This window comes from Bos taurus, chromosome X, assembly GCF_002263795.3.
Source record: "Bos taurus isolate L1 Dominette 01449 registration number 42190680 breed Hereford chromosome X, ARS-UCD2.0, whole genome shotgun sequence".
Taxonomy (NCBI): Eukaryota; Metazoa; Chordata; class Mammalia; order Artiodactyla; family Bovidae; genus Bos; species Bos taurus.
In genome coordinates this window covers 112,047,244-112,067,756 of record NC_037357.1, presented here as the reverse complement: position 1 = coordinate 112,067,756, position 20,513 = coordinate 112,047,244, and the positions used below count along the sequence as shown (strand labels likewise).

At 40.0% G+C, this 20,513-nt stretch overlaps 1 protein-coding gene across 11 annotated transcripts in view; it reads right to left on the bottom strand.

Moving 5' to 3' along the window:
• DMD (dystrophin) overlaps nucleotides 1-20,513 on the bottom strand; it is a 2,236,915-nt gene that overhangs the window by 237,005 nt on the left and 1,979,397 nt on the right. For all 11 annotated transcript variants that reach the window (XM_024988361.2, XM_024988358.2, XM_024988360.2 and 8 more), the window contains one exon: nucleotides 15,882-15,960. In XM_024988361.2, coding sequence (XP_024844129.1) covers nucleotides 15,882-15,960 — 79 coding nt within the window. The remainder of the gene's footprint in view (nucleotides 1-15,881; nucleotides 15,961-20,513) is intronic.

The window sequence follows — 20,513 nt, the reverse complement described above, 5'->3', positions numbered from 1 at the left end:
ACCAGAGAAATTTCAAGGAAAGTAAAATTTGAAACCTGAGCCAGTGGGGAGCAACTCAGGTATTAAAAACCAAATGATTATAAATAAGGTGTATATCCATTTAGAAAGCAAGATAAGAGTGAGAAACAGCTAAGAATATGATAGCAATAAAAGTGATAAGAGGGAGGGAGAAATTCAATTGTGGCCTCAGTTCTTTATTCCACTATAAAAGAATTAAATATCTATACTGGAGTCATAGCCACAGGACCAGGAGAGTGTGTTTCCCAGCCCCTTGACCTTGATCATACGAGTCACTTTGGCCAATGGAGCTTCAGCAGACATGGTATGAACAGAAGATTGTCTTCTTATGCTCTGATGAGTTACCATGAGCACATGACAAGATGGCCTCTGGTCCTTCAGCCTAGACCTCAAACCTCAACACATTTAGGGACAATCAGAACTGATCTAGCAGCCAACCTATAGGGCAAGAGGGCGAGACAACAAGGGTGAGAGGGTGAGGGTGAGAAGGACATTAAAGAGATTAAAGAATAGAAAAATATTCATAAGCCAAATCACTCCCATTTTTTACTAGCCACTTCCTCTACTATCATCCAAAACGTTAATGGGGATTATTCCCTTTAGCCTCTGCAGTTGAGACTTGGGGGTTGCCCTCACTAGCCCCTGGAACCCCTTCTCTGAAGCTGAAACTCGATAGTGGCTACTTAAATTATGTTATTAAACTTCTCTCATCTCAATTTTCTCTTCTGTGAAATGGAGACAATAATAATCCTTATTTTGGGAACTTCCCTGGTGGTCCAGTGGTTAAGACTGTGCCTTCCAATGCAGGGGATGTGGGTTTGATCCCTGGTTGGGGAACTAAGATCCCTCAAGACATGGGGCAACGAAGCCTATGCACCGCAACTACTGAGCCTGTAGGCCACAACTAGGGAGAAGCTGCACCAGAACTAGAGAAGCCCACCTGCTGCAACGAAGATGCCACGTTCTGCAAATAAGACCCAACACAGACAAAGAAAGCAAGAAATACACATTCAAAACAATAATCCTTATTTTATAAGGTTGTTGTAAGAGTTAAACAGGTAAATCCATGCAAGATGCTTTGCTCAGCCAGTGTTAAGAGCAGAGTTCTCAATTTTTTTTTCCTATCCCTATCCTTATTATCATCATAATTTATATAGTGAGCTATCAAGATATTTATTCCATTAACTGACTCACTGCCAGTGTGAGGAATCCCAGGGAAACCAGGCAAATGAGAGACTCTCTGGTTCTACAGTTACCCTGACTGTTAACCTCCAAATCATGGGCCTAGCAAACAACTCCACTAAATAATCCTGCTTTTTCCTTTCCCAGCCAGTTTCTGACTCTTCAAAAAATTGTAGGCAGTTCTCAGAGTAGTAGAAGTTGAAAGAAGACAAATCTCCCTTCTGGCATTCTGAGGCTTGTGTCAACTACAAAAGTCAACTGTGTTTTATCATTCTCTATTAGTATTGTTTAGGAACTCAAAACAAATATTAATAGCCAAGTATTTTTAGGAAGAAATAAAACATTTCACTTTCATGCCTATCTTCGATTCTGATTTTTAAATTAAATTTCACATCACTAAACTTACAATCTTTTTTGTTCTATTTCAATTGGTGTGGGTGGTTCATGTTAGAGGAATTGCCTGACTTGTCCTAAGACATCAGTTTTGCCGTCTTTAATTTTGCCCTAAGACAGCAAGGTTTCTAGTGAGCTTCTATGTTGGGCTCCAGGAATAACTGAGGCTTTGGTTTCAAAACTTTCTCTTCTTCTTCTGACACCTCTAAGAGACACAGCTGCTCCATACTGCCTGGGCCAAGTCTTTTGAATTAGTCACTTTCCCTTGATAGCTGGCCTAGGTCAAGTTCCCCATACAAACTTTCACTTTTTACCTTCTGAGACAGAATTCTACTAGGTTTAGCTCACATCATAAATGAGCTCCTTCCATTCCATTCCTCTTCTCATTTTTCCCCAGACATATCCTGCTCAGATTTTCGCTTTCAAGTCAAATTGCCCCCATGTTGACTAATCCTTCAATTATTCTCTCTCTTGTCTGCCTGCTTCTAGCTCATTAAAACATTAGCGTTTCCTAAAACCTATATTTATATTCATTATACATACATAAGAAATCCCTTTCTGGACAAAAGGGCTATAAGGAGACTACGTGTGAAATTGGAAAGGGGGCTATTCATCATATCAGAATGGCTAAGGAGAAGGGAGAACCTAATTTGCATCACTGAATACGTCTTGTGACTCTCGCTAAATGAAATCAAGGGTCAGGTAATCAAAAGCATCCTCTGCTAGATTCCTATCAGATGAAATATTCTCTACCTTGGATTTGCACATAGCCTCAGGGGTCATGCACATTAATACTAGTCAACATGGAACATCTCATTTTCCTCACTGGAGAATTAATTCCTCCTTCCACTCTACTCCCATGTCACCCACTATTTCCCACAACTATAGAAGATCATGATTTTTTAAATCTCTTTGTATAGGTCTAACTCAACTGGTTTAGGTCTAACTCAAATGGTTTAGAATTTGCATGTCCCAAGGCCAGGATTCTGTCTTTCTTATCTTCCTCTTCCAACTGCCTAGTGTTTATTAATAAATATGTGAATGAATGAGCAGATGCTATAGGCACAGGAAGTCAGGTCCTGTTGCTTTTTAGCTTAGAATCCTCCCAGGCCTGCTCTTCTTACTAAGAACAGATTCCACTTGCTTTGAACTGTAGGAGACAAGACTCTACTTGGTCTGACTCTTGGGTGCTCAGTCACCTGCTCTTATTATCATCTTGCTTCCTCAGCTTCAGTCATACTAGTCTTTTCATTGTTTCTCAAGCCCCCTAAGGATGCTCCCGTCCCAGAGCCTTTACGTTTCTTGTTTCCTCTACTTGGAACCCTTTGCACAAACCCCCGTATCTGCCTGCTGTACTTCCTCATTTCTTGATGAAATGTCACCACCCTGACCACCCCATTTAAAGTGCTCCTGTCCCCATCACCTCTGGCCTCTTTAGCCTGCTTTATTCTTCTTTATCCAGCTTATTATGATATGATTGCCTTCTCCTATTAAAGTTAAAGCTCCGTAAGACTGAACTTGTCTTCTAATCACAACTGCTTTCCCAGTACCTAGAAAGAGTCTGACCTATAGTGGTCACTGAATGGACATTTGCTGAGTGAGAGAATGAATCAGTTCCTAACTGGCTGAAAATAAAGGAAAGCTCATAACTTTTTCAGGACATTAGGCTAGGCATGAGACTAAGTTCTTTTCTATCATGTTAGAGTGGGAATAATCTTGTGAGTGTGCTGTTATTCACTCAATAAAGGCATCTCCTTCATCTGTCAGGAGTTAGATGCATGAAATTAAAAGGAAAAAAAAGCACAATGTATACCCTTTATGCTTGTGGTGCTCAGACTCCAGCCTGTTTCCTTTTATGATCTACTTTTATTGAGTCTCTTTCCTTCTAACACTTGCCTGTCATTGGCATGTATCCTGCTGAGCTTTAGGTGTGAGGCAAGGGACTGATGTAATTTTCTGCTGTCCCCAAAGTCCTTCCCCATTGATGGAGCTCATTGAGGTCAGACACCTTAAATAGTGATCATCATCACATGCACTGGGCAGAATCATCCACCTCATTATGAAAGCAAGAGTAAATCAAATTACCCAGTGACCAGCATGAGCCTATGATAAGACATTTTTTTCTCAGATGCATCTAAATGTCTGTCCGTTTCACTGCCCCATCACACACTGGGTTCTCCAGGAAGCAGACTCCAAGACCAAGTTCAGAGAGGAGGGTATTTGGGAAGTTGTGGTGCCTTTGTGATCAACACATATGGAAGGGAGCAGGCATGGCAGCAAAGCTCGCACGCAGGCCCAGTGACAGACTCCCTCAATCCCTCAGGAACTCGAGCTAGAATGTTCAAGTTCTCCTGAGTTGGGCCAAAATGACCATGTCTCTGTACTCCTACATTACTCAGGAGCTGCCTGTGGAAGGGGTGTGATCTCGGGCAAGGTACCTGAGGCGACTCCCAAAGGGACAGACAGTGGAGGGTTGTCTCTTCATTGAAGGGGACCTAGGAATGCAGAAAAGTCATCTCCCATGCTCCCTCAGGCAGAGGTCACTGCACTCAGTCCTTGTGACTTTGTTTTGGGGGCTGCACATCATCCAGGGGTTGGTGGACAGGAGGCATCCTCAACCAGGGGAAATTCTGCCCTCCAGGAGACATCGGACAGTACCTGGAGACATTTTTGTTGTCACAACTGAGGGAGAGGGGCGTAACTGGTATGGGATGCTGCTAATTCTGTAAGGCACATGACAGTCCCCACAACAAATGACTGTCTGGTTTAACATGTCACTAGTGCCCAAGTCAAGAAAGTCTAGTTTCGATCTGGCCTTGGCCTCTGAAATGACCTTCATTGTAAATAGACAGTAAATAAGTGAACCAATCGGCTGCTGCTTAGAGAGCTTGACTGCAATACACAGAGATAACTGCAGAGAGGAGAGAGGTGGGGCGGTTAGAAAAAGTCAGGGGGCTAAAGAAGAAAACAGAAGTCACAAGGTGGGAGAAACTGAGTAAGGAGGAGGAGGAGGGAAGAGAGAAGCTGTGACAGCTGATAGTCTGAAGTCCACAGTGGCAAAGGCAAATACAGAGAGAGGCAAACATATAATTGACAGTGAATGTTCTTCCTTATCTGTCCTCAGGTTTCCATGAACCTTAAAATGCCCCTCATCACCTAGGCCCATCCCTGTCCCTTCCAGCACATTCTGAAGCACACCTGCATTAGACTGAAATCAAGATGCTTGTTACTGCTGCTATCGGCAAGTGTATTTAAAAATTCAAAAGAGTGGCTTTTAAACCAGGAAACATTTCTGTAAGTCTATACAAAAAAACCCAAACACCTTTTGTCCTTACCTCAAAACTCTCACGAATAATTATTTTCTACTTCCAAACTGGTTGTGTTCTGAAAATGGAAAACGTCCAAATGGAAAAGAAAAAAAAAAAAAAGAAAAACGAAAGTAATGATTTTTACCCACAGGGATGTGATTCCACCATTTCTGTTTGTGCAAAGCTTTGTATTTTGGGACAGATGACAAAATGCTACCCTAGGCCAAATGGACAAACACCTTCATTTTCTGGGGAGTGTAAAAATATACCTTTCAGAGCCAGCCTTCCACTAAAATAGTGCCCATGTGCCGTGAAACTGATCCAGCGCTGTGATGCTGGTCTCCCTGCTCTAAGCCCTTGTGAGACCCAGAGGAATCTGTCATGAGGAGGAAGGTGAAATAGGAAAGAAACAGGTACTTGTCACATCTCTGCCATGCCACTGGACCAATTTCTATGTAGGCAGGTGATGAAGGAGAGGTGCTTAGCAATCAAGGTGAAGGTCACCATTGAGCCTGAAAGCCAGTTTCTTGGAGCTTCTAAAATCTAAAAGAGGTCCATGCTATGGATGTCCCACTCAGATTGCCTCTCCCCAGCTGGTGTACCCATTCCCCGCTGTTGGCAGCACTGGCTGCTATGGTTCCACCACTCCCAGCTCCACAGAGCTGGAAACTGCCTTGCTGGTCACTACTCCCCACAACTGCTACAGCTAAGTCGCTTCAGTCATGTCCGACTCTGTGCGACCCCATAGACGGCAGCCCACCAGGCTCCCCCGTCCCTGGGATTCTCCAGGCAAGAACACTGTAGTGGGTTGCCATTTCCTTCTCCAATGCATGAAAGTGAAAAGTGAAAGTGAAGTCGCTCAGTCATGTCTGACCCTCATCGACCCCATGGACTGCAGCCTTCCAGGCTCCTCCATCCATGGGATTTTCCAAGCAAGAGTACTGGAGTGGGGTGCCATTGCTTTCTCCGACTCCCCACAAATCCATGGCCAATGGAGGACTGACACAGGGGAGCAGACGCTCCCTTGCCCCCAAATGTGGCCATGTCTGAGGAGCAATTTGTGCTCTAGAGTTCTGGGACGGATCAGGTGGAAGCGAGTCTCCACTGCCATGCTTAGGCTGACTCCCTGATCAGTCTTCCCCACCTTATCCTGCTTCCCTCTCTCACACCTGAGAGGTGCTCTCTTAACAGCTGGCTTGTCCAAGAACCCTTGTGTAGGGCTCTGTTTCTGTGGAACGTCACCGAAGGCGAGGGTGAGCAATTATCCTCGTATGCCTGGGACTGAGGAGCTTTCCTGGGACATGGGAAAGTAAACACTAAAACCAAGAACATCCTGCACAAACCAGAACAAATGGGCCTCCTCTCTAAGGCAGATAGGTATCGGAGTCCTGAACTTTACCTTCTAGGGACTTGGGTGATCTGAATAACGTTAATATACTTGGTGATGTTGGTCAACTAGTCATGCCAAAAAAGAAACAGAAAGTCTTAGTTTGCAGTATTTGCTAAATTGGGAGGGGGGATAGCGGTGGGGGTGGTAGATCAATATTCTCACTATGGCGGCTGATTTCAAGCTCCCAGAGGTGTGTTTAACAATCAGCTCACAATTTCTATAATGCACAACAATTGGCTCTCCTGAGCTAGTATAAGCCAGTTCCAGTGCAGAAATTCCCACAGGACAAAACTGAGAACTTTTCCTAAGCTTCCTCCTGTGTTCCAATAAATGGATGGGTAGGGCCATGTAAAATTTTGTTCCTGTGGATTCTCTCAAGCAAATAAATCTAAGGTCTAAATTGGAGAATATAAATTTGAGCTCAAGGCAAAAGGGCCATAGAAATAGGTTTTGAGAAGAGAGAGTAATGATGAACACCATGACTGCTTTCTGTGGGCGCCTGAAAGGCTATCTTTGAACTTCGGGAGACATTACCAGCATCACTGATAAATGGTTTTTAGATGGTATTACTTCCAAGTCCCCAACACTCAAGACAGCGTGTGACTGTTGAAGAAACTGGCTCAAATTATTTTGCCCTGAGATTTTACCTAATGGCTTTAGGCTGAAAATCATCTCCCATTTTACCTATGGGTTTCTTTATGACTTATATCATGATGGTTTCTTTAAGCTGATCCGAGCTTTAAATGATTGGCTTACTCGTATGTCAAATTCATCCATCCCCCGAGGACAATGGTGGCATAGATTGCAGCACTAGTAAGTGAAATGCCAGCAATTATGAAACGTGCTTAAAGTTTCCCCCACCTCACCCTTTTTATTAAGTGTGTGAGTAGGGGAGGAGGCAGTGAAGGTTTGGCAACTCTCAAGATGGAAACAAGCTTTGTAGCCTTAATGTAGCAAGGAGAAACTGTCAACACTTGGGTTACTTAAACAAGAGAAAAAGAGTGAACCAGGGATTTGATTAAGGCACTTAAGATTATAAAGCCTGCAAGAAATAAGTGATCAGTTCTTTCTTTTTTTTTTTTTACAGAGAAGGCAATGGCACCCCACTCCAGTACTCTTGCCTGGAAAATCCCATGGACGGAGGAGCCTGGTAGGCTGCAGTCCATGGGGTCGCTAAGAGTCCGACATGACTGAGCGACTTCACTTTCACTTTTCACTTTCATGCATTGGAGAAGGAAATGGCAACCCACTCCAGTGTTCTTGCCTGGAGAATTCCATGGACGGGGGAGCCTGGTGGGCTGCCGTCTATGGGGTTGCACAGAGTTGGACAAGACTGAAGTGACTTACCTTACCTTCTTTCTTTTTACAGTGTCTCATAATCTGAGAACAAGAAGATCACTCAGTGAAACTCATGGCTTTTAAATTCAGAATAAAGAGTAAAAAGGAAATTCATCTTCTGGAGTTATAGGAGAGTTTAATACTGCAAGAAGTCACTGGGTTCAGAGCTAGAGAATAAAAAATATTGCCTTTACTGTTTTTTCCCCCATCATACAAGAAATACACTGTTATTAGTAAAAAACAAAAAACACAAAACACAAACCTGCAAGGGTAAAAAGAAAGTAAAACACAACAGCTGCTTGCATTTTGATGTATTCAATTTTCAGTCTTTTCTTGATATGTACCTTTTTGTTGCTTATCATTTATTTTCTAATATAGTTGTGATTATGTTGCAATTTTGAAGACAGCTTTTCCCCTTAATATATTACATGGCACAGTAGACATTTAGAAAAAGGACTATGTAAAGTTATGAATGCTATTAGACCTTGCTGAAAGGCAACATAAAAGGTCGTATTATTTACTGTCTACTATGTGGTAGTCACTATGCTAAATCTCATGCCACTGTGTACTAACAATAGAGGGGAGGAAATTTATCTCCTCTTCTTTTGGGTATAAGACATAATTCATTCTGTGTAGAATTTTACTGAACATTTATCAAGTACAGATACTCTGTTAGATACTGGAGGATATAACTGTCAACAAGACTAAAACCATCCTGTCCTTATATGTTGTTGTTTAGTTGCTCAGTCATGTCTGACTCTTTTGTGACCCCATGGACTGCAGCCCGCCAGGCTCCTCTGTCCAGAGGATTCTCCAGGTAAGAATACTGGAGTTGTTTGCCATTTCCTTCTCCAGGAGATCTTCCCAATCCAGGGATCAACCCCGAGTCTCCTGCATTGGCAGGCAAATTCTTTACCACTGAGCCACCAGGGAAACCCCCTTATAGAGATTAGATTAGGGTCTCAGATCAGATCAGTTGCTCAGTCGTGTCCAACTGTTTGCGACCCCATGAATTGCAGCACGCCAGGCCTCCCTGTCCATCACCAACTCCCGGAGTTCACTCAGACTCACGTCCATCGAGTCAGTGATGCCATCCAGCCATCTCATCCTCTGTGGTCCCCTTCTCCTCCTGCCCCCAATCCCTCCCAGCATCAGAGTCTTTTCCAATGAGTCAGCTCTTCGCATGAGGTGGCCAAAGTACTGGAGTTTCAGCTTTAGCATCATTCCTTCCAAAGAAATCCCAGGGCTGATCTCCTTCAGAATGGACTGGTTGGATCTCCTTGCAGTCCAAGGGACTCTCAAGAGTCTTCTCCAATACCACAGTTCAAAAGCATCAATTCTTCGGCGCTCAGCCTTCTTCACAGTCCTTCATTAGTTACACAAGTAACTGTTGAGTTCTTCTAATAAGCAAAACACTGTACTTTCAGATTAGATCCATGAAAAACATCTTTGGAAAGGAGAGGAAATACACTGAGAAGTAAATACAAGAGAATGAAAGCTACTTTTATGTCTTTTATGTCTAGTTTGACTCTAATACGCAGATACTAAGTTATACTATCAAGTTGATAGTAAAGATACTAATGCTAATAGCAAACACTTGCATAGCACTATGGCACCTACAGTGTGTTAGGCAGTGCTGTATGGCTTCCCTGATAGCTCAGTTGGTAAAAAATCCACCTGCAAGGCAAGAGACCCTGGTTCAATTCCTGGGTTGAGAAGATACACTGGAGAAGGGATAGGCTACCCACTCCAGTATTCTTGGGTTTCCCTGGTGGCTCAGCTGGTAAAGAATCTGCCCGCAATGCAGGAGACCTGGGTTTGATCCCTAGGTTGGGAAGATCCCCTGGAGAAGGGAAAGGCTACTCATTTCAGTATTCTGGCCTGGAGAATTCCATGGACTGTATAGTCCATGGGGTAAGGCACTGTTGTAAGGGTTTCACATATGTTAATTCTTTGATCTTCACTATAACACTAAGAGATATTATTACCATATTTTATTGAATTCAAAACCCTATTAAAGGGCTTCCCTGGTGACTCAGTGGTAAAGAATCCGCCTGCCAATGCAGGGGACACGGGTTTGGTCCCTGATCTGGGTAGATCCCAGATTGAAGCAGCTAAGCCCACGTGTTACAACTACTGAGCCTGTGCTCCAGAGCCCGGGAACTGCAACGACTGAGCCCACATGCCACAACTACTAAAGCCCACACACCCGAAAGCACTTGCTCTGCAACAAGAGAAGCCACCGCAGTCAGAACCCTATGCACCGAAACTAAAGAGTGGCCCCCACTCGCCACAACTAGAGAAAGCTCCTGCAGCAATGAAGACCCAGCATGGCCAAAAGTAAATAAATACAATTATTTTTAATTTTAGACATAAGGTATATTTTGATTTCAGAGCTGTTAAAACATGGGGGATATGTCTTAAATTTGATGAAATATATTATTATTCCCATTTTACAGATGAGAGATAAAGAGATTAAATATCTGAATCAATAGTTGAACCCAGGTAACCTAGTTTCAGAGTCTATACTCTTAACCAATAACTCATATCATGGGTGAAATGACACTTGGTTCAGGGGCATTGAGAGGAAAAAGTCAGGTTATATAAATCAACTTACTATGGCCCAGATCAACAGAAATAAAAGAGAGAAAAATCAGTGGTAGTATCAGATAGACTAGACAGTCACTGGCCTGTGTATTAGTTCTTAATGGGTAAGGCAACACAAGGTGTGGCATTGAAGTTCTGAAACTGGGTTCCAGTCCCAGATTTATTATAACCATCTATGTGACCTTGATTATGTCATTTGGTCTCTCTGTCCCTATTTTGTCATCTGTAAAGTAAGGGTAGGCTGGGAATACTTCAGTACCCGTCAAACATTTTTGACTGGAATGCATAAAAGGAATACATTTTATGCTATGATGTAGTGCACAGACAGACAGACACACTCACACACATACACACACATCTTTAACTGAAACCAGATACTTAGCCTTGCTTGTGCAATGTACTCTGATATTTTCTAATCTGTTCCATTTCATTCCATTAAAAAATTGCTGGTTGCAAGTCATTAAACTGATTTCAGGATTCACTAATAAGTACTTTGAAAACAAGTCATATAGACACTCTCTAAGCTTCTCTCCAGTTAGGAAATTCCACAGCACAGGGGGCCTCCTGGGGTGGGGATGAGGGCTGGAAACCCCAGGAAAGAGACAGTTGACCCATTGGCCTTACAAACAGTCATTTTCTTTTTAATTGGATCATGTTCTTACTACCTTCAGCAGAAAGTTCTCATTATCAAACTATTTGGCAAATATCACTTTAGGGCAAAAATTCTCATAGTCTGTTCCACGGCATGTTTAGTGAGAAATTAATTGGTGTGTCTGAAAAAGGCTTTGGTAGTCACAGAAGTAGGACAAGAGACTCACCGACTCTATGCTCCTCTTAGAATTTTGATGTATATTAAGAGCTACAAGAATTCCCACAGGAAAGAAGTTTGCTTATCTTTATAACCTAGTGTTTTTCCAATCTTATTGACCCCAGAATTATTTTTTCAAGGGAGAGTTATTAACATCACAAAGAACATTAATGTTCTGAGGAACTTGGCTTGGGAAATGGCCCTTCAGGGAATTCTAGAACTTGTAAAATATTAATAACAATATAAATTCTTTCTACTATTACAGAAAGATTTTTACTTTCTCATATAGAATTATACTTCTTAATGAGAAAAGTAAAATTTAGAAGAGAAGCCCAGAAAATTGAGAAATATCCAGAAAAATCTTGAATTCTTAAAAAAAAAGTTCTTAAATTCTTGAAAATAACAAAAGTGGACTATATGCAGACTACTAGGCTAGTGAATACTATAGTACTGATGCATTTTTGATCACTGACATATGAATATATTTTTAAAATCTATAAAATTTTAAGGATAAATATATTTTAAAATCACACTACTAAAATTTCTCCTTCTTCTTGGTTTACATTGCAGAAGTCAATCAGAAGTAGTAGAATATTAAAGCTCAAATTAAAGGCAATCTAGTGTCTATCAATGGATAAAGGTGATATTTTACAATGTTTCCTCTTCTCATTTTCTCTCAGATCTAAGATAAAAGAAACAGCCTCCTTAACAAGTAGAGACTGGGCCACCAAGAAGAAACAGTGAATACTTAAGTAAAAGGCTGCCTCTTTCTACTGATAAAAGAAGAAAACAAAGACAGCTGGTAACGTAATTTTCAAAGGTGTATGTGTGTCTGACAGAGACAAAGAGAGAGACACAGAGAGAGAAGGAGACAGAGAAGTGACTGTGTGTTGGGAGGGGGGTGCGGTTAATGGTTCGTCCTTATTTCTCCTTTCTTTTAACTGTGAAGCTTCAGAAATCACTATTATTATTCCTGGTAACCTGGAAGCAAATTATTAGACACCTATCAATTCAAGCTCATTTAATATGAGCTTAGTTGTAATTTTCAAACATATTTTTACTTTTGGGGAGGGGGAACTTCTTTTTCTTTTATAGCAAATAAGTGACTTCAGAGAGGCCCTGACTCACATACGGTTTTGATGGCACACCCAATTTCTAGTGCCGCTTTCTACAGATCAATTTGGCAACACATAACAAAAGCCTTACAAATGTAAACATCCTTTAACACAGCATGTTCCATTTTGGGGGCATTTATCTTATGGAAAGAAGCTGAGGTATTTATAAAGGTGTATGAAGAATATTAGATATGATATACAATCTTCGATAAAGTACTGAAAATTTTGAAATAACCTTAAGTGATTGAGTGATTTAGAATTGTGGTAAATGTGGGACAGCCACAGAAGGGAATACTATGCCATCATTTAAAACAATGCACTCTGCAGAGGAATATTTAAATATACAAAAATATTTTTATTATAGTTCTAAGGGGAAAAAGCAGGTCATAAAGCTGTAAAATATTTTTATCCCTGTTTGGTTTAAAAAAAGGGAGAGAGAGAAAATCTGAGTTCACACACATACACACCCCTGAGAGATAGACAGAATGTGTATAAACCACATTTTTTATAGTGGTTATCTCTAAGTGGTTGGATTACAGATGATTTTTCTTTCCTGTTTGTACTCTTTGCTTTCCAAAATCTCCTTGAGGGGCCTATATTACCTCTGTAATTTAAGAGAGAGACAACACAAGGAAATAATCATTTATCTTTAGTCTCAAGATATCCTATTTCTCAAATATCCCTTTGGCCAAATTGGTATTTTGTGATTTCCATAAGCAAAGCTTCTAAGCATATATTGATACTCCACATGAATACTTAAGAAATTGGTGACGTCTAGGGCTGGCTCCATATAAGCAGGTCAATCAGTGGATTTCTGAGTGTCCGTGTATACAGGTCTGACCTTTCTGGATGTGGGCACCGTGTAATATGGGTTGAGAGGTATGGAGATGCTCCTCTTGGCCCCTTGAAGTTCTCCCCTTACAGCTCAGAGATTATGGCTGACGTTTCATCCCCAGAGAATCATTCCTCAGGCTTATGGCTTTTCACCTTATTAAGATGCAAATAACCCAGAAAAAGTACACATTAAACTTTACCTGTCACTGGGGTTAAATGAGTATAACATATCATTTTCTGAGATTAGGCTTTAATGGGGGAAGACATAGGAATTCGAGTAGGGCAGGCAGAGAGAACAAACAGTGAATAAATATATATATATATATTTATATATATATATATAAAACATCTGAGGAACAATTAATATGCATAATAGTAATATTTTTATTTACAGTTTATGAATCACTTACATGTTATTGCACTTAATCTCAATTAAATCGAATAGAATGGCTCTGCCACCAAGGCAATTTAAGCAGACCAGAAATTGGGGGAAACATAGAAGATAAAATGTGCAGGATTTAAAATTGTTCTGGAGCTATTCTCAAAAGCCACTGTCCCACTCAATTATGTATACTGCTTTAATTTGCCCTTCTTTTTTTGACACTTTCTAAGTATTTGTGATACTGTCCAAATAATGACTGCATGTTGATAAAAAGGTCAGACCCAGTCAAGAAAATAAGACAACTTCTTGTTTCATATACTATCAATGTATAATGAAAAGAGAGGACCACTATTTTCCAGGAATTTTTGTTCTAAAATAAAATGGCCAATTGGAGACACACATGAAAGTATCAAGTCAAATACTTTAAAATGTTTGTGAGTGTGGATCTTTCTATTAACCTGTGGAAAATGGAGAAGAAAGGAAAGGACTAGAAAATGGCAATAAATGAGGAAGGCAGAAGCATGAAAGGAGAACATATAGAATTGCTTCTTCTCTATTGAAATCTATCATACTAAAAGATAGTCTATTGTGATGGTTAAAAACAGACTCTGGAGCTGACTTCTTGGGTTCGAATCCTGGCTCTGTCATCTACACCCTCTGTGACTGTGTCTCAATGTCCTCATCTTAAAAATGGGTATAATAATAATAGCACCGACCTTAAAGTTGCCATAAGAGTCAGGTTGGGTCATATTCATAATATTGTCAGGCACAACGTAATTGCCTTAAATGATGGTTCAACTCCACCAAACAAAAATAAACTCAACATGGATTAAAGATCTAAATGTAAGACTGGATACTCTGAAACTCTCAGAGGTAAACATAGGCAGAACATTCTTTCACATAAATTTTTCAATCCATCTCCTAGAATAATGGAAATAAAAACAAAAACAAATAGGACCTAATTAAACTCAAAAGCTTAATTTTTCTTTGCACAACTAACAAAACCATAAGCAAAATGAAAAGACAACCCACAGAATGGGAGAAAATATTTGAAAACAACATGACCAACAAGGGATTGATCTTCAATATTTACAAACAGCTCATGTGGCTCAATATTAAAAAAATGAACAACCCAATTAAAAAAAATGGGCAGAAGATCTAAATAGACATTTCTCCAAAGAAGACATACAGATGGTCAAGAGGCCAATGAAAAGATACTCAATGCTGCTAATTATTAGAGAAATGCAAATCAAGACTACAATGAGGCATCACCTCACACCAGTCAGAATGGCCATTATTAAAGTATATAAACAATAAATCTTGGAGAGGGTGTGGAGAAAAGAGGACCCTCTTACAGTGTTGGTGGGAATGACAACTGGTACAATCACTATGGAGAACAGTATGGAGGTTCCTTAACAAACTTACAACAGAGCTATCATATAACCCAGCAATCCCACTGCTGGGCATATATTTGGAAAAATACATAATTCAATAAGATACATGTGCTCCAATGCTCACTGTAGCACTATTTACAGTAGCCAAGACACGGAAGCAACCTAAATGACCATTGACAGAGGAATGGATAAAGAAGATGTGGTACATATATTCAACGGAATGCTACTCAGGCAAAGAAAAGAATGAAATAATGCCATTTGCAGCAACATGGATGGACCTGGAGATTATCATACTAGGTGAAGTAAGTCAGAGAGAAAGATAAATATCGTATGGTATCATTTATATGTGGAATATAAAAATATGATACAAATGAGCTTATTTACAAAACAGAAATAGACTCATAGACTTAGAGAATGAATTTATGGTTACCAGAGGGGAGGGGTGGGGGGAGTAGGATAGATAGGAAGTTTGGGATTGATATACACATTGTTATATTTATAGTATGTTCCAATATTACACTTGCAGTTAACAAAGGCCATTCCTCTTGGTTATTAATTATAGCAATACATTTACTTATAAAATATAATATTTATTAACAATATATGAATACTATAATTAATTATAAAATATAGTTATAAAATAGTAAAACAAAAATTAAAAAAATGAAGAGAGGTCAGGGATAAAAGACAGATAAGAATAGTTAGGGAAAGGAAACAGAATGGGCTGAAGTTCCAACTTATAGGCAGGGAGTATTTAATCAACTATATAAAGAATCATAGGCTCACAGTAATATATATTGAATTGTCATATAATTATATGATATTATAAGTATCAGCTTTATGAAGTGAACTGCCATGAGTAAAGATTCAAAAATATTACTCAATTTAGCACTTGAGAATACACTGTAGGAAATAATTGTGCATTAGCTGAAGAATGGACAAAATGATCTAATTGGTCCTCCTCATCTTAACCTTCTGTATCCACCCACTAAGTCATATTTCAGGATGATCTGTGCCTCTAGTGCATTTGGCAGAGACTATCAAAATTCAACTCTAAATAGCCACCAAGATGCAGTGAGGAGGGTAAGAGATGAAAGTGGTCAATGACTTACTGGAAAGGAAGTGCTGGGACGCTGGGCCAAAGTCCCTGTGGGCTTCATGCAGCTGCCTGATGCGGTCCTCAACAGCCACCTGGGAGGAAGAGGAGAGAAATGATGTCCTCTCATCAGACATAATGAGGCACAATGAAAACAATGCACCCTTTTTGGTAAGATCTTTTGAGCTTCTAAGGTCAGAACACTAAAGCAATGATTTATAACCCTGTTTTAATATCCGCTTACCTTGTGCACTCTCTGAGACTGATTTTTATCAAACTGAGCCCAAATGAGAAAGATTTGCTCTCTTGACAATGTTAAAATGAGACTTTTAAAAAACACTCTACTCATTGGTAGCCATGAGTGAACTACTGTTCCAGTTAGTACCATCAAAATTGCAAGCTCTTAAATTTTTCACAAAAAGATTTGGTAGGGAGGTCACCATTCGCCATTAAACTAGGTGATCGAAGGAACTCAGAAATGATAAATATTTTGTCTCAGCCTCTTGTCATCATTTTTAAAGAATCATACTGACTGATAATTAATGGATACTGAATGATATTTAATCACTGATAATTAATAAGTAACCAAGAGTTGATTGATACTTCATCTAAGAAATAAGAGGCAAGGTTTTAGGGTCAATGGTGAGAATAAAAAAATTTTAGATTTTACTGAACTTGGAAATTACTGGGAACTATACCTTTAACTGGCATGGATTAAAAATTGCCACTGCTTTTTTCCTATTATGTTTTTCTATACTATATTGACACAGTAGTCTGTCAGCTTAGTGAATTTCATTTTGAGTGGGTAAGAAAGGGAAAGAATTTTATGGGCAAAATGGTATATTTTGTCCATTGGCATTTTGCCAACTTTATATTAATGGTGGCCCCAGGCATCCTAGCTTTATAATTTCAAATCTTGATTTGGTTCTGAGCAGGCTATGCTAAACCAGAGGTTAGTCAGCGCTTGCCCAGAGCCATTAGAGATCAGGCAGGTTCATGCCTGTAAAACACATCTCAAATCCAACAGAAAAGTGCCTCAGGTAGTCTGGTCTAAAGTTGACTCTGACCTTCCCATATCAATCATGTACGTAGCCCAAATCCAGCACAGTCTTCTTGTTGCACGTTCTCTTTAGACTTGTCCATCTTTGCTGGGACCAAATATTTCGAAAACCAAGTAGAGTTCCCAAAAATGAAGAGTTTGCTTCATTGTGATGCACACAAACACACGAGGGACATTTGAAACCTACTTTCTCAGCCTTATGACCCTGCTGCTGCTGCTGCTCGGTCAGTAAGTTGTGTTTGACTCTTTGTGACCCTTTGGACTGACTGTAGCCCCCCAGGCTCCTCTTTCCATGGGATTTTTCAGGCGCCAATACTGGAGTGCGCTGTCATTTCCTTCTCCAGGGGATCTTCCGACCCAGGGATTAAACCATGTCTCCTGCGTCTCCTGCATTGTAGGTGGATTCTTTTTTATTATTTTCTAGAGTGAATTTTGTATTTAAATCTCTTTACAAATTGAATTCAGTATTTTTAAAATTTATTTTATAAAGTTAATTTATTTCAATTGGAGGCTAATTGCTTTACAATATTGTGGTGGTTTTTGCCATACATTGACATGAATTAGCCATTGGTATACACGTGTCCCCCATCCCGCACCCCTCTCCCACCTCCCTCCCCATCCCATCCCTCTGGGTTGTCCCAGTGCACTGGCTTTGAGTGCCCTATCTCATGCATCGAACCTGGACTGGCGATCTATTTCACATGTGGTAATATATATGTTTCAATGCTATTCTCTCAAATCATCCTACCCTCACCTTCTCCCGCAGAGTCCAAAAGTCTGTTCTTTGTATCTGTGTCTCTTTTGCTGTCTTGCGTATAGGGTCGTTGTTACCATCTTTCTAAATTCCATGTATATGCGTTAATATACTGTATTGGTGTTTTTCTTTCTGATTTACTTCACTCTGTATAATAGGCTCCAGTTTCGTCCACCTCATTAGAACTGACTCAAATGTGTTCTTTTTAACAGCTGAGTAATATTCCATTGTGTTATGTACCACAGCTTTCTTATCCATTCAACTGCCAATGGACATCTAGGTTGCTTCCATGTCCTAGCTACTGTAAACAGTACTGTGCTGAACATTGGGGTACATGTGTCTCTTTCACTTCTGGTTGGATTCTTTACCTGCTGAGCCATCGGGGGAAGTGGCTCAGATGGTGAATGCAATACAGGAGACGCAGGTTTGATCCTTAAGTCGGGGGTCAAAAAGAGTTGGACAGGAGTGAGCAAATAACACTTTCACTTTCTTATGACCCTGCACTCCCAAACTCTACCTGCCTGTCCTGTGGCATTCCATCCGACTTAACACCCCTGAGGCTTCCCTCTGGAGTGCTTGTATTCCCCTTTTCTCCCATTCAAGGCTGGTCTATGTTGGCTTCCTCAGCATTCTTGCAGTCCATGGTTTATACCTGGAGCACTTCTATCAGAGCCACTCCTTCATTATATGGATGGACTGTAACCATTCCCTGCTCACTTCTTCTGTTCTCCCCTCCCTCCCACAGGATGCACTGAATCCTGCATGTAGTAAGTGGTAAGAAATATTTGTGTAATGACTAGTCGATCAAACTGGTGGGTAAATGTGTGTGTGTGTGTGTGTGTGTGTGTGTTTGTGTATGCATGCACCAGTGTGAGAAAGAGAGAAGGAGAGAGGGAGGAAGACATGGGAGAATAAATGAGAATGCTCACTGACACTAACTACATGCTCTAAGTCCCTGGGTAAATTATTTGAGTCTTAACTTACCTTATCATTACAATGGGACAATATGTCCTACCTCATGGAATTATTATGGGGATTAAATAAGATGATACATGTGTTTAGCTCAGTTTCTATCATATGATAATTGCTCAGTAAATGCTAGTAGCTACTGTTATTGTTGCTATTATGCCTAATAAATGGAGAGGGATAGGTTATAGTGTGCAAGGCACCACATAAAATTCAAAAATGGATAGTATTGTTAATCACTTTGTACATGACAATATGAAGTAACATGCAATCTTCCCAATAATTCTATGGAAGGAAGTAATATTATTTCCCCAGTTCACAGATATAAAAACTGAAGCATGAGAGGATAAAAAAAATCAACTGAACAAGATTGGCCTAAGCTTAAGTAGTTAGTAAACTGGCAGGTCCTGGATTCAAGCTCATTCAGTCTAGCTGTTGGTCTTCACTGCTACTCCAGAGATTATGGTTGGAAAAAAGTAGTGTATAAATATTTAATAAGCAGTGGGCTTTTTAATTTACTTTTACATTAATTTACTGAAAGCAGATCTAACCTAGTGCACCTATCTATGAAACCTTTAGCCATCAGTATATTTTATGGCCCCGTGCAAGGTCAGTTCCTGGTCTTGAAGAATGTGGTACCTTAAGATTGTAGACAAGAGCTGTAGAAAAACATGCAAATGAATGTGTGGAACATGTAATTCTTTCTAAAGGCAGAACGGGTTGTTTCATAATGAAATCAAAGAAGAGAGGAATGTGAAATTTGGGGTGGGTAGGAAGGGATGGGGAGGCCATATGGAAACGGGCACTGAGCAGAAATCTTGGCACATGCTGAGAGAGAAATCCCCAAGGGGACACGTGGAAGACTGGGTGGCGAAGGAGAATGAGCATGCCACAGGCCATTTCTTCCGGTGATAGTGTTAGTAGCTTCATAGGGACCATGTGGGAACAGCATCAGAATCCATTATAAGCACCTGATCTGAAGGGTGCTTTCTTCTTATATAGGAAGGGCCATGGTGGTAGTTTCCAGTGTATACCCAATATTATTAAGAATTTAAAATGAGATAAAAATGAATCGCCACCCCTATAACTCAAACTTAAGAAAAGGTATGAGAGTGAGATAGAAATTTAAAATGCATCATCTTAACTAATGAGAACAGACCTTATAGTACAGGGAACTCTACTCATTGCTCCAAGGTGACCTAAGTGGGAAGGAAATCCAAGGAAGAGGGGATATATGTATACGTACAGCTGACCCACTTTGCTGCACAATAGAAACTAACACAACATTGTAAAGCAATTATACCCCAATAAAAAATAAGATGCACCATGTAATGAAATGAAGTCTTCAGAAAGCAGTCTTAACTAAAGAATTAAGCATAAAATATTTCTTTTCACAAATTATCTTTGGAGAAAGGTACGGCATGGACTGAATGCATAGTTGAGTAAATAATTTTAAGAAAGAAGCACCTGAAAGCACAGAAAATCCTCATAAACTGTAGCTACTTAGGAACAATGCACTTGTGAGCAATTAGACAAGGAGAAGAAATTTGATAACCTTTTAAAACAATAACTTCCATGTGTTAGGCCTTACCAACTGGATTTTTTTTTATAAAACCAATATAAAATTCTATATACAAACTAGGAAGCAAAAGTCAGAAATTTTACCCTGTTACCTTGTATTCTGGCACAATTCATTCTTAACTTGGTTGTTTATTTCTTCCTTTTATAAGTATATGTTAATATAGAAAGAGATATGAAAGGAAGGAATGCTACAGTCTTGATCTTTGGAAGCATAAAGGGTTGGAGGTGAGGAATGCAAATAAGACGGAAAATTCTGGGGTAGCAAGCGGAACACTGGTGTCAGACAG